We start from the raw sequence: 12536 nt of genomic DNA, 5'->3' as shown, positions 1-12536 counted from the left end.
AGACAAAATTCGCTTGAGCTCTACTTTGTAACGTTGAAATTGCTGCTATAAAAGGTCAGAAGTGTTTGCAAGCCCACCAGAAAATGCCAGTGCCCAAGTCCTACTCAAGCCACTGTCTAAATAGTCTGCATAACTAACATTTTTCTGTGCAAAGAAATTGTAGGATGCTTTGGGATCATATAGGGCTCGATTAAGTTCGAGTATGCTTCTCCAGCCAGTGTTTAGTTCATCTACTATTCCGGATAGTTTTTGATTCCATTCTTCAGCGACAAATTTTGGACCCCTAGTTTCGCTAGATGCAGGAATAATAGGTAGCATATGGATACCGTGGATGTATTCTATATTCGTACCGAAATATGTTGTATAGTCAATCATGTCTTCGAACAAAATCCCAGAAACTTTATTTTTAACGAGTTGCGCGGGCTCGATTTCATTGTCATCTGAATACAAATAGTAGCTGTTAAATGATTCTTTCATGATGGAGATCATTAAATCACCTCTGAGTTCCATGGACGTGTCGCCGATAACCTTGCCCCACATTTTCATTGCGTATGCGAAATTTAAATCTTCTGAACTGGATTCTTGATTCCTTCCCCTAGGATTTTCATATAAACCAGATGCCCAAGAATGGCCATGGTACCAATCGAACATGCGGGACACAGGGAAATATGTGTCTTCATTCGAGGGATTTGCAACATCACGAATCAAAGCATTGACCCACTCTTTATTATCGTGTGCCCACGTCCCATTGTGCTTTCCATCAACGTAGCCAATAACCGCTGCGGCATGGATCAAATATGCAAAATGAAAGTGGTGGTCATTATAATATGTGTTCCCAAAATCAATAAATGATTGATATGAACCTAGATCAGCTGTTGACGCGACACCCCCAAATTTAATATCGTAGAAAAGTGGATATGTTTGCTTGTTAGCTAATAGTACATCAAACACAGATTTCATAGAATCTAATGCTTTCAATGTCAAATTTTTATCATCGAGTATCTCTGATACTGTTAAGAGAATATAAGCAAACTTATCTATTATTTTACCTCCAAAATAAGTGTTCAAACCGGTTATAGAAGAAAGCACGTCTACTTGGAGTTCTTTATTGGCTACCCGTGACAGCAGATTCAGCTGTTTGCTAGAATATTTTAGATCAGCTTGAGAATTATATGGCAGCCAGGAAACTTTACTTTCTAAGTGATTCACAAATTTCAAAGATTTTGTGAGAAATCCAGTCATAATCCCTTTAGTGTTCGTCTGGCACTGGATATTGGTAGTGGCGGCTAAACTTTCAGGCGTTAGCATACGCAAATGATGAGGTAGAGCAAACACTATGGGAAGACCAGATTTTGAATCGCCAATTGTGGTGTACTCAAAAGAATATTCTGCTCTAGTTCTGTCAGAAACACCTTGGAGTTCAAATTTTGTAACATACATTCCGGCTGATCGATCATAGGAAATTTCCATGTTCCTATCTTTAGGCGCTTCGGCGACCTGTATAATGAGACCGCTCATAGGACTAGATGCAATAATTGTTTTGGCGTCAAAAATTTTAAGGTGAAACCAAAAGTCAAAGTATCTGAAAAGATATTCTCTAGGGAATGAAACATAAACTAACCATTGAACACCGTTGTTTAACGTAATGCGGTACTTGGAGGTACCAATAACTGTATCACCCGAATATTCCTTAATTAACCGTTTGAAACCAACTTCAGAATGCAACTTGGCAACCAAAGAACCATGGTATATACCAGTAGTAAATCCCATACCTTGAACTAAAGGTATGTCCAAATAGTCGGAGGTTGCCCTGTCTCGAATTGTAACTCTGCAACTGGATGGCCCAAGTTCGCTTACTTCAAACAGAGATCTACTTTCAGTAAAGGAATGTGCTGAAAAAACAAGATCTGCAACGGCTGTCGTACTGTTTATTGAACTGAACCTTCCTGCACCACTATAACCAATTAAATTTGGATATTTAACAGTATGGCTAACGGCAAGGCCGAACCCATCAGACCTATGCTTCCAGACCACATATGGGAGAACAAAAGCTCGCTGGTTTTGAGATCCAACTATTAAATTAGTATAGAACTCATTTGTTCCATATGGACCGTCATTGCTAACACCAGGTGGTAAATCTAATGCGCTTTGATATCGCGGAAATATAGATGGAGGGTCGTCAATTGCAATTGGTTTAAATAAATCAATTGGAGAATATTTGTCTGAACTGTCAGAATCTTCAGGTATAGATACGTCTGAATAGTCATTGGGGTTTGCTACTCCAGTCGGTTCTGGAGGCAGCAGTTCCATACTAGGAATTGTTGGTGTTGGTACAATGGTATTAAAGACATAATGGAATGAAAAATATATATTGAAATACGTGAACATCGAACTCGCCAAACCAGCATAGAGTAAAAAATTTAGAAACAACATTATCCATCAGATCACAAATTGAAACTTGATTCTAGCTTCTTGAACCTGAATGTTTCTCATAACTCATTTAACACATCCTTAATGGAAAATACACAGAAAAACATCCATTCATATATTAAAATTTTATGTGCGCAAAGTCCAGGTGTTCAATACTCATTTAGTTGGATAACACAGGCATGTATTGCTTCCTCTACTTAAATCGGGGCGCCGTTATAGCAGTAAACCAACAATCTAACTATATACAATTGTTTTGAGCAGTTTTCATTCCCCATGCAAAGCTTGCGATCTGGAAACTTTTTAATTTATAATTGTACACAGAAAACCCCGCAGAATAAGCCCGAGGAATTTATGCAGGAACAAAATAACGTACGACAATAAACAATAGAACAATAGAATCCGAAAATGAGCCGTAAAACAAGGCAAGACAAAAATATGCAAAGCATTGACTCAATCGCCATTATGCAATTTAACATTGGTAATTTGGCCGTGGGGTTTCCCCAAGGTAAATGCAGCTAAACTTGACACCAAGTTAACTAACTCCAGGAAGCATAACCATATTTGATACATCAGGAAAGTAGCAACCGACACCCGCCAATTGTTGTTATCATAAACCAGCAAGGTTGTAATCGCTATGCTAAATATCCCGTTATCTTTAATAACTGCTCATTTGTTCGCGCCTATCATCAGTTACGAGCAGAACACTCGAAAATTACATTGATCCTCTTTGTATACTTGTTCCGATGTGGTTGGTTCATTCATTGTTAGGCAATCCAAGATAATGAGTCGGTATTGCAGAGCTTTCATTCTTCCATTCTTATGACAAGGTTGCTCGTTGAGGGTGTCATTTCCGACTAATAATATTTCAATCAGAAAGCATAACAATTCAGGAACAAATTGGAGTTATAACTGTAACTTCTTAGTTAGTAGTATTGTTTTGTTCACCGAGTTAGGCTTTTTCAATTGGCGCTGGCTTACTGACATTGTTCAAATGCACCCGCACCCAGTTAAAAATTGCGTAATCCGAACATACACATGAATATGCATCCTCATCGTCATACACCGAATTTTGGAGTAAAAATAACGGCCCGACTCTAATTTAAGAAAATATGTTCTGAGAAGCCCTAATACCTTTCAACTTAAAAGGAACTACTAACTTTGGTTGGAGGTTTTTCCCACTTTGGTTGAACACATCAAAAGCCATCCATGCCTTGAATAACAGCTACTAGAAAGATGAGGAAAAAGCATTTATCTAAATGTGATTAATTATAACGGGTTACTTTGACTTTCCTGTGATGTAATTTTATGTAGTTGCTATGCTATGCCTTGTTTGGATCTCGAAAAGGTGTTGCTCAAATGGGTGTCTTCACAGGGTACGGTATAAACATGCGCACAAAAATGGACTGGTGGTGCTATTTTTTGGGAAGCAGGCGCAATATTGATGGGGTATATTAGATAGGCAACGAACCTTTCTAGGTTCACTTTTACCATGCCTGAGGGTTCATATCGAGAAGTTTATAAGGCAGGTAAATAGGGCATCCCATACCTAAATTGCTTCCCCAAGTTAGGATCATACCAATTACGCGACAAGCTAGCAGATAAGATTGTTTTTGCATATCAGGGGAAGAAGGCACTGAGAGAGTGATGAGAAGGAGGGAGGGAGGGGGAGTCCGTAACATGAGTATTCCTAGTTAACTTTTTAACAAGCTAATCGCGAAACCCCTTGTATCTGTTGACTCGCGGATGTCCTACGGATCGCGAAACAGGCCGCTTGAGGTACAAAGATCGGAAGAATATCTTTCCTCATCTTATATCCGAATGCGTGAGAAACCCCAGTTGTTATTTATATTTACTGAATCCACCATGCCCACCAAACTGATTAATATTAAACGGTTTTCTATTGCGGGGTACGGTAGGAAAAGTTGGAGTGCACGGATAAGTCCTCACATCACACTTTTAAGAAGGTAGAGACACTTACACTATCCTAATGTGTTGCGGTGTCTTTATAGTGACTTTGAGTATTACATTAGTCTGTGACCGCATACTCTATAGTTCCTTGTAAGGTCTACATGTGTCGATGGTGAAGATCTAGATATCTATTCACAGTCTCGCCCGACCCCCTTCGCACGTCACCTATACTCTATCAAAAATTCACTATATTTTTTACGATATTTTGGTCCAAGAGCTAGAAGAACGGAGAAACCTGCGATGCTAATGCGCCACTCCTGAGATTAGCCAGTAGATGAATAACGTCTTGAGAACGTTGTTTGCCTGATTCATCTTTATTATAGAAAACATTAAAAAACATAGAAGAATAACCGCAGTAATGTATCAAATGTCCTTGTTCTCATGTTTTGCATGCAGTAAGCCTTCTATCTATCGTATCCGCCATAGTGACGCTGCATGTCGTTCTCATCCACTCTGACAATTCATTGACTGTAAGAGCGGTAGCCTCGGCAAATATCTGCCTCCGTCGAGTTCTGTTAGGTATAATACAGGCACGCTCGGAATTGTTTCCCCTGTGTGCAACGGCTTGCCTACGAACACAGAAAGAATAGTACGATGATAAAAACGCTCGGGAATACAGACCGCTCTCCGACAAGTAGGCCATTAATCTATACATACGTGCAGATACATATGGCGCGACTGTGTGTTATGACTTGCTCATAATTGCATCACTTTTTGCCTTTTAAGACAACAGGAAGACGAGACAAAAAAACGGTCCACGCGAGAGCCCACGCAGTCATTGAGTATGTCTCAAGTTGAAGAATCCCCTCAAACATGGATTAATTAGGCTATGACGGTTTGAGGTGAATGTTACTCCATAATTTCAAATTGAAAGAAAACAAACCAAAAATACTGTATTTCAGAGTGCTAGGGTAAGTGTAGAGTCACAGTCACTTACCTATCTGGCTGTACACCAGATAGTGGGAGGAAGGTTAGCTTATAATTTTTTTCGCAGCTGCTCAATTGTTCAGATACAGCAGCAGAACGTGATTTATTAACATCAGACAGTGGTATTTGGGCAAGTCTTGTTTTACTGCCAAGGGTATGTGAGTTGTAAGCCTTTCCCCCTCCTAATAGGTGTGATTGTTTGCTCTGCCTCACCTCCTTGATGTTAATTATCATGGGCAGACCGGCATGCGCATTATTATACTAACTTGTAATTTTTAGTATCTGGCGTCCCCCATTTATTTTATCCCGGTAGAGTTCGGATCTGGAAACACCTAGCACTTCCCAGCGTATATATAAAGCAGAGCTTTCGTTGTACTTTTAGGGATGGTTAAAACTGGGAAAGTTAAAAACAAAACACACATTAAGGATCGAATTGGGGAGGATAATACTCCACTAACTAGGAACTTAAAGCCATCTCATACCAAAACATAGTATCCCATCTAGTGCATAACCGGGCTTCGCCGCTATCCTGGCTTGACTTTTTGCTATCTGGAAAAACTTGCTGTCTCTGTTTCCATATGATTTGAGCCATATTTTGAAGCCATTAAAGATAATATTGACTAATAATACAGAATATTGATTTGCTAGCCCATTTTGCTATATTATTTATTAAATTTGATTAAGATATGTTTCAATACTCTGAAAATAACGAAGAATTTGACTCTCAAAACCCCGCTGTCGATCTTTACAATATGTGTAAACCGATTACAAATACATGGCCTAATCCTCCTGCAGTTGAAGATTCCTGGCTTGTGTCTCCTATATCTGAAGAGGTCAATAAATCAGATACCAACTATTTTACTGCATTTTTCTTTGATTACCATCATGAACTACAAGTTCAGCAGATGAAGCTACAACAACAATTGCAACAACTGCAGCTTCTGGAACAGCTGATTCACCCCGGTCATCTTCTTCCAGCGGTGAACAATCAGCAATCTGTATCATCACTGCCTGAAGCAGACTCGAATAATTTCGAAACAACAGGTATTAATACCAATGCCATTGTCACTAATGATTTTGGCCAGTGGATCACAGATGGCCAGACGAATTCATCGGTCCCAACTCTTTTTGAAAGCAGTTTAGAAAAAGATTTTGTGGATGATAGCGTATCGCAAACTGCTAGCTCTGCTTCTATACTTTCAATACCCACAGATTCATCCTCATCTGCAGCCGTTTCGCCGCGAGTAACTGGTAGGAGAACATCAGTTCTATCTTCAAATAACGTTGCTAGCAACCTTCATCGCTACATTTGTTCCGATTGTGGTAAAGGATTTGCAAGGGCTTCCTCCCTAAGGACGCATAGGAACATTCATACTGGTGATAGACCATTTACATGCCCATTCAAAAATTGTGGAAAGTCATTCAATGCAAGATCTAACATGCTAAGGCATCATAAATTGCACTTCAAGACTGATTGCGGACTTTATATGCTGCCAAATGGAGAAACTACGAGCGTTAAACCTTCAAGCAGAAAATTGTTTGCCCTAAGCAAGCAGCAGCATCAAAAGTTCGCAGCACTACCCACAGTTTAGCGAGGTGCATTTAACAGCTCTTCATTAATATTAAATTTTGGAGTATTGGTTTTTCAAACCATGGCATGAAATATGAAATTGGAACAAAACCGGAATAAACGAATTGGATTTTTCTACATAATAGTATTCAAGAAATTGACCTTTAATGCTATCTAAACGTATGTCTTTTGTATTTGTACTATATATTAATTTTTGATAATAAGTCCTACTAAAGTAAACAACTTAAAAAAATGTTAACAAAGCGCTTCATATGCATACTTTGCAAAGTTCTGTCCTGTTGAATAACTGCTCTAACCATTTATCCATAGGTAGTCTCCAGACTTTGTCCAAATGTGCGCTCATACTCTGACCTTTGCCTAAATTGAAAAGTTTACCTAAAAGGTTGAGATAGAACCGTATTCTGCTTTGGTCGTCTGGTTCACAGCAAAAAAACCCGCAAACCATCAAGGGCCATGGCAGAATAGCCCAAATATTATTGTCTAAAGGAATTCCCTCCAGATATGCCATGATTTCACGAACTACCTTTTGAACCTTGGGTGAGTATACATGGAGAGTTTCATACTCAATGATTGTTATAACCAATAAATAACTTGTTCTAGCCACCACAAGGCCACATAGAAACGATAAAGTAGCATTTTGATAAGTTAGTAATTCCGCACTTTGAAGCTCTATTACGGAGTTCGAGTAATACTTTGCCATCAGTTCCAACTCTCTGCACTTTTCTAATATAGTAGAGGTAGTTACGGGCATTGGGAACCGTGAAATGTATGAGACTTTTGCCAAAATTTCAAAAGCTTCCAAAGTAGAGCCTAATACTGGGCTTTTCACCCAGTCTGATGGGCATTCATAGATCGGGCATTTTAGAAGGAGATTTAATTCTTTGAAAACACGAAATGGGCTAGGAAGTTGGGAAATATCAGTTGCAAACATAATTGCAACACTATAATTATAAATAAAGCTTTCTAAGAACGTTCTTTCTTGAGGTAATAGAACCATTGAGTCTTGACGTAATACAGGGATTTCTGAAGTATTATCTTCCAATTCCATATGCAACATTTCCCAAGTACGACTGTTGTTGGCACTTTCATTGAATTGAGAGTTAAATACTGAATACTGGGATGTAGCATTCAATTGTTCAACGACATTACCCGAGTTCTGCATGGAATAGCAGTTTCTTATGATAACATACGACTTGGCCAAGCACCGGACACAATCATCTACCGTTTTTCTCAATGGAAGCTTGTTTCGTAGACACATCAATTGAAAGGTTGCAAGCAACCATACTTCATTACCAGTGACTGAATGGTTTCGCAAAAAGTTAGAGAGAAGCAGAACTGAGTTTTCATATAGTTGCTCACTCAATGGAGCAAACAATTCTTCAGAATAATATTCGAGATAAGACGCAGCACAACACAAGAACAACTCTTTCATTACGGGATTATTTTCCACCTGAGGGACGAAGGTGGAACTAGTTGTCAGCATTGGATGTGACGTATCTTGCGGACCCAATAGAGGGATATATTCCTTCAGACATACATAGAAAAGGAAGGCATCTTCATCTTTAAGGTTTTTCAACTGTGATAGATCACCATGTTTTGAATTTTCTAGCGCTTGCTTATAGTATGTAGCGCTGGCATTACTATCGTATAACAAATAACTGTAATTGGAATGAACGGTGCTAAAAGGCGTTGAAGAATACAGGAAGCTACCGAAAGACTGCAGGTCCCGTTCAAAATGGTATGGTTCAAGCTGCAAATCGAAAAGAGGTTTGATATCAAATAGTCCACCATCCTTTTGGAAAGTAGTTTCATTACTATCAATTGAAAAAACGTCTGAAGCTGAAACAGGCGCGGTTGACGAAGTGCTGGACGCAAACGGTTTTATCGTTTTTACCCGTCTAGGACCTGATTGAACCTTGACTATTTTTAGAGGATGTGAAAAAGTGGTTATACTACTTTTACCCAACTGTCCATAGGTCGGAAATTTTTGCAACCGTTGTCTACCGTTGTCTGAATGTATTCTCCAAATGCATCCAGTTTTATCTAAAGCTACTGTGTATTCAAACTTCACTTGTCCACTTGGAATCGAAATAAATTTGTAATAATCCCCAACATCATATTCCCCTTCCCAACTCTCCAGTGTGCAGTTCAAAAAACCATCGTTAGCCTTAATCCCCACTTCATCACCATTAGGTGAGGTTTCAGTTGACCCTCCTTCTTTGTCGGACCACCTACACAATAACAAATTACGCTGGCATCCTATGCACTTGGGTTTCGTCTCATCACATTTCTTTCTACGTGCACGACATGTTAAACACCCGTTCCTAGACCTTTTCTCCGTTTTTTTGACTATATTAGTCTTCTCCTTTACACCACTATCACCATACCATCCAAATGTCCCTGAATCTTGGGCTAAAGGTAGGGCATCCTCCTTGGAACGCCGCATACGGTACCTGACTACTACCATTTTAAACTTTATACAACAACAATAAGCCGTTTCGTTTTAATTCAAATACATCGCTGTGTTCAACTAACCGTCTTGTATGAAACACACGTAGAATTAAACAATTAGGTTTCTAACTGAAGCAGATACTCGAACACAATGTGGCAAACACTGCGATTGGGAACCTGGTTGCAGAAGGAGACAGTCAGTCAAACCAAACGCCTTCCTTTCCCCCTCCGCCTGTGCTATCACTGTGTTTGCTATGGGGAAAAGTGTCTGCACATCGATACCATCCCTGATAGGGAGAGGTGATCATAGACATTACATTGTGGCTGGCTTAGCAACCAATAAAAAGAAACTGCAGTTTCACCAACCATTAAGGAAATAATGTTGCTAATTGTACTGGATACCAGCTTCATTAGTTTCTGTTAAAGGTAGATAAAATGAGGTGTTCGGAGTTCTTTACATAACTGCTTTTTTGCGATTGACGCAGCGATCAAGTAGCTGGTGTAATGCTATTGGCTCTTGAGCATGTGCCATCGTTGTTTGTTCGAGGTGGGCCTGTCTTGTAAAGGGAGTTTTGTCAATTATAATTAGGTTATATCGTTATGCAGTAGTGGATTTTAAGGGTAGTGTTCGTCAGCAAGATGTAGCAACAGCTGTGTATAGTATTCGAGCGATTCTAAAGTTTAGATCAGGAATACAATAAGGCCGCTGAAACCGGAGAGTAAATTCGCGTACGGTGCATTTACGAATCAAGCCGCAGAAGGTGTCACGTTATAATTATATATATGCTTGCGTGTGTTTATGCATGTGTATGCGTAGATACGTAGGGTGCGTACTTTTGATTAGCTGCGTGCGTTAGCTCAAGAGGAGCGAGTATGCATTGTAGCAAGAGTACGTTGCGACTATTGAGAGGAACCATAGAGGGTATATTCTTCTCGTAATGTATTAATCAAGGAATCTATCCTTTCGAAGTTCAAATGGTTTTGCGCAAAGCTTTGATGCTTTTCAGTCTGGATATGCTGGTCTAGATGTTCATATTTAACGCGACAATTTTCACAGTAGCCACCGCCTAGCTTCCCTTGTAGGGGTCTTTTTGCAGGGGTTGGACTTGCAGTAGCAGCGGTAGCGGTCAAGGTGGCGGATTCTTGTGGTGAGACTGATTTCTTATCCAGACATGCAGTAGCGCCAGATGTTACTGATGCTGAATTCTTTGCCGCTTGAGGAGGGTGGGGGATTGTCTGTTGTGTGAACTTGCGGTCGACAACCAATCTATTAAGGGATTTTAAGCTTTTATTCAAGTTGGATGCTTTAATAGGGGCTAAGCCATTACCCATGGAAAATGATCCGCCAGCATTAGTGTCTAAGGATTGGTTCACACCACTAGCTTTGATTTCCTGCGGAATTCGACTTTTACGCTTACAAAGATCATCATTAGCTAGAGATTCTTCGCCTGTAGTTTCTTGTCTTGTTAGTAGTGTAATAGGAGGAGGCTTTTTGCACCTTGTGTCATCAATGCCCATTACTTCCATATACTTCTTTTTGCTGTCCATATACTTTCCAGAATGTGGTATGAACAAAGGTTGTTCGTCATCACGGATGTCAGACAAAGGTCTAGGCTCTGCAGAATCCTGATATAGAAGTCTTAGTTTTAACGCATACTTTTCATTCAAGCAATCTCGTTTATATCTTTTTAAAATTCTTCTGGTGGAGAGCTCATCACAGCTACCATCTCCCACAAAGGGACATCTCCCAAAAGTACCTGGCTTTATATTAGGATAGGGCAACTTTTCTGGATCGTTGATCTCAGAAGGTTTCCACTCCATGGTAATTAAGGGTGCCCATGTCTGCCATAAGTCGTACAAATAAACATGAGGGTATTTGAAGTAATGAACATCATCTCTTTTAGTTCGTGGATCTCGGTCGTTCGGGCCGTACAACCTTTCATTTTCTAACAGGTTGGACAGTGTAGCTGTCGCATTTGTTGTTGCAGTAATGACACCGCCTACAGACACACTATTATGGGATTGGTTTGCACCCATCATCAGTATTGACCCATGGGAAGTTTGGCAAATGCCGTATTGTTGCTGTTTTTCTATCGCGTCCAGATCCACATCTAGGTTTTTTAAGAATCTCATTGCCTTGTCATAGTTCCATATCTTCATATACCCATTCTTATGTGCTCTATACAACACGTCTATCTCGGGTAAATTTTCGTACTTATCTAGTTTCCTGCTCGTGATGACGATTGTTACCTCCATATCGAAGAACGCCTTCATGCGTGCCCCCAACGTGGAAAACCCACGCTTCAGCAACTCCTTACGCTTTTCCAGCTTCGAGCCCTGATGATGGTCCACAATGGTTGTGTCAAAGTAAATTCTCGTGTCTTTTCTCATAATCCGTCGCCAGTTTTGCTGCCAGTCTAAAAGATCTTTGGCTGTTATCTTGGATTGCTCAGCCCGGCGCTGTGCCTGCTGTCTAGAGATGAGCACCGCGCCCTCAATTGTTCTGCCAGGAGCCCCACTCGACGCTGCATTTGCACCTCCAGATGTAGTCGCAGTATAAGAAAGTCCTGTCTGTCTATTACGTTTGTGACGACCCTTCTCAGTCTCCTCCAATAAGTTGAGGGATCTCTTTTTCCCTTGGAAGGGCTGAGTAGTAGTAAGCGTAGTACACGCCTTGGAGGGTCTAGGTTGATGATTAGGATCATTCTCCTTCAGTGGCGACCTGACAGCTCTAGGCGCCGCTTGCGCGCAAGCTGTAGGCGGTGCGAGTGGTTTCAGCGGTGATCCCATTGCACGTTGGTAATGAGATGTCTTGTATTCCTCAAAGTAAACAGCCAGATCTCAGTAAACACACCCTCCGTTGTAAAATACTATTGGTACTCCGTAAACCAGGGGATAGCAGCGTCAATGATAGCCTTCTAACTGCTGTGCCTGAAACACAGTGAATCTAAAATCACAGGAACTAGGTCTGAATATGAACGGACGCGTTTCTGCGAAATGGTTTGGTGGTCTGCGCTGGGTAGCAAGCGTATGTTAGTCAAAAATTGTTTATAGCACCGGAAGGGCTCCGGGTAACGCTCGAAAGCAGAGCTGTAGAAAGGGCTAATGAAAAGGGTGGGGGTAGAGTACTAGTGTAGTAGGGTTTTTATAAGAGTGAATAACGATTATA

The 12536-nt window shown here is 40.4% G+C and overlaps 4 protein-coding genes across 4 annotated transcripts; 1 reads left to right on the top strand and 3 right to left on the bottom strand.

Moving 5' to 3' along the window:
• Positions 1–45: 45 nt before the first annotated feature.
• DSE4 (endo-1,3(4)-beta-glucanase) lies at positions 46–2433 on the bottom strand (the record flags this gene model as incomplete). Its single annotated transcript, XM_003645153.1, has 1 exon — positions 46–2433. The coding sequence occupies one exon, from the start codon at positions 2431–2433 to the stop codon at positions 46–48; it is 2388 nt and encodes a 795-aa protein (XP_003645201.1).
• A 3578-nt stretch (positions 2434–6011) lies between these two features.
• Ecym_2673 (C2H2-type zinc finger protein) lies at positions 6012–6917 on the top strand (the record flags this gene model as incomplete). Its single annotated transcript, XM_003645152.1, has 1 exon — positions 6012–6917. The coding sequence occupies one exon, from the start codon at positions 6012–6014 to the stop codon at positions 6915–6917; it is 906 nt and encodes a 301-aa protein (XP_003645200.1).
• A 246-nt stretch (positions 6918–7163) lies between these two features.
• Positions 7164–9383, bottom strand: Ecym_2672 (Zn(II)2Cys6 transcription factor; the record flags this gene model as incomplete). Its single annotated transcript, XM_003645151.1, has 1 exon — positions 7164–9383. The coding sequence occupies one exon, from the start codon at positions 9381–9383 to the stop codon at positions 7164–7166; it is 2220 nt and encodes a 739-aa protein (XP_003645199.1).
• Positions 9384–10267: 884 nt separating this feature from the next.
• Positions 10268–12157, bottom strand: DBF4 (protein serine/threonine kinase activating protein DBF4; the record flags this gene model as incomplete). Its single annotated transcript, XM_003645150.1, has 1 exon — positions 10268–12157. The coding sequence occupies one exon, from the start codon at positions 12155–12157 to the stop codon at positions 10268–10270; it is 1890 nt and encodes a 629-aa protein (XP_003645198.1).
• Positions 12158–12536: the final 379 nt, after the last annotated feature.

This window comes from Eremothecium cymbalariae, chromosome 2 (assembly GCF_000235365.1).
Source record: "Eremothecium cymbalariae DBVPG#7215 chromosome 2, complete sequence".
Taxonomy (NCBI): Eukaryota; Fungi; Ascomycota; class Saccharomycetes; order Saccharomycetales; family Saccharomycetaceae; genus Eremothecium; species Eremothecium cymbalariae.
Note: the sequence above shows the minus strand (reverse complement) of the source record. Positions and strands in the feature narration are given on the sequence as shown.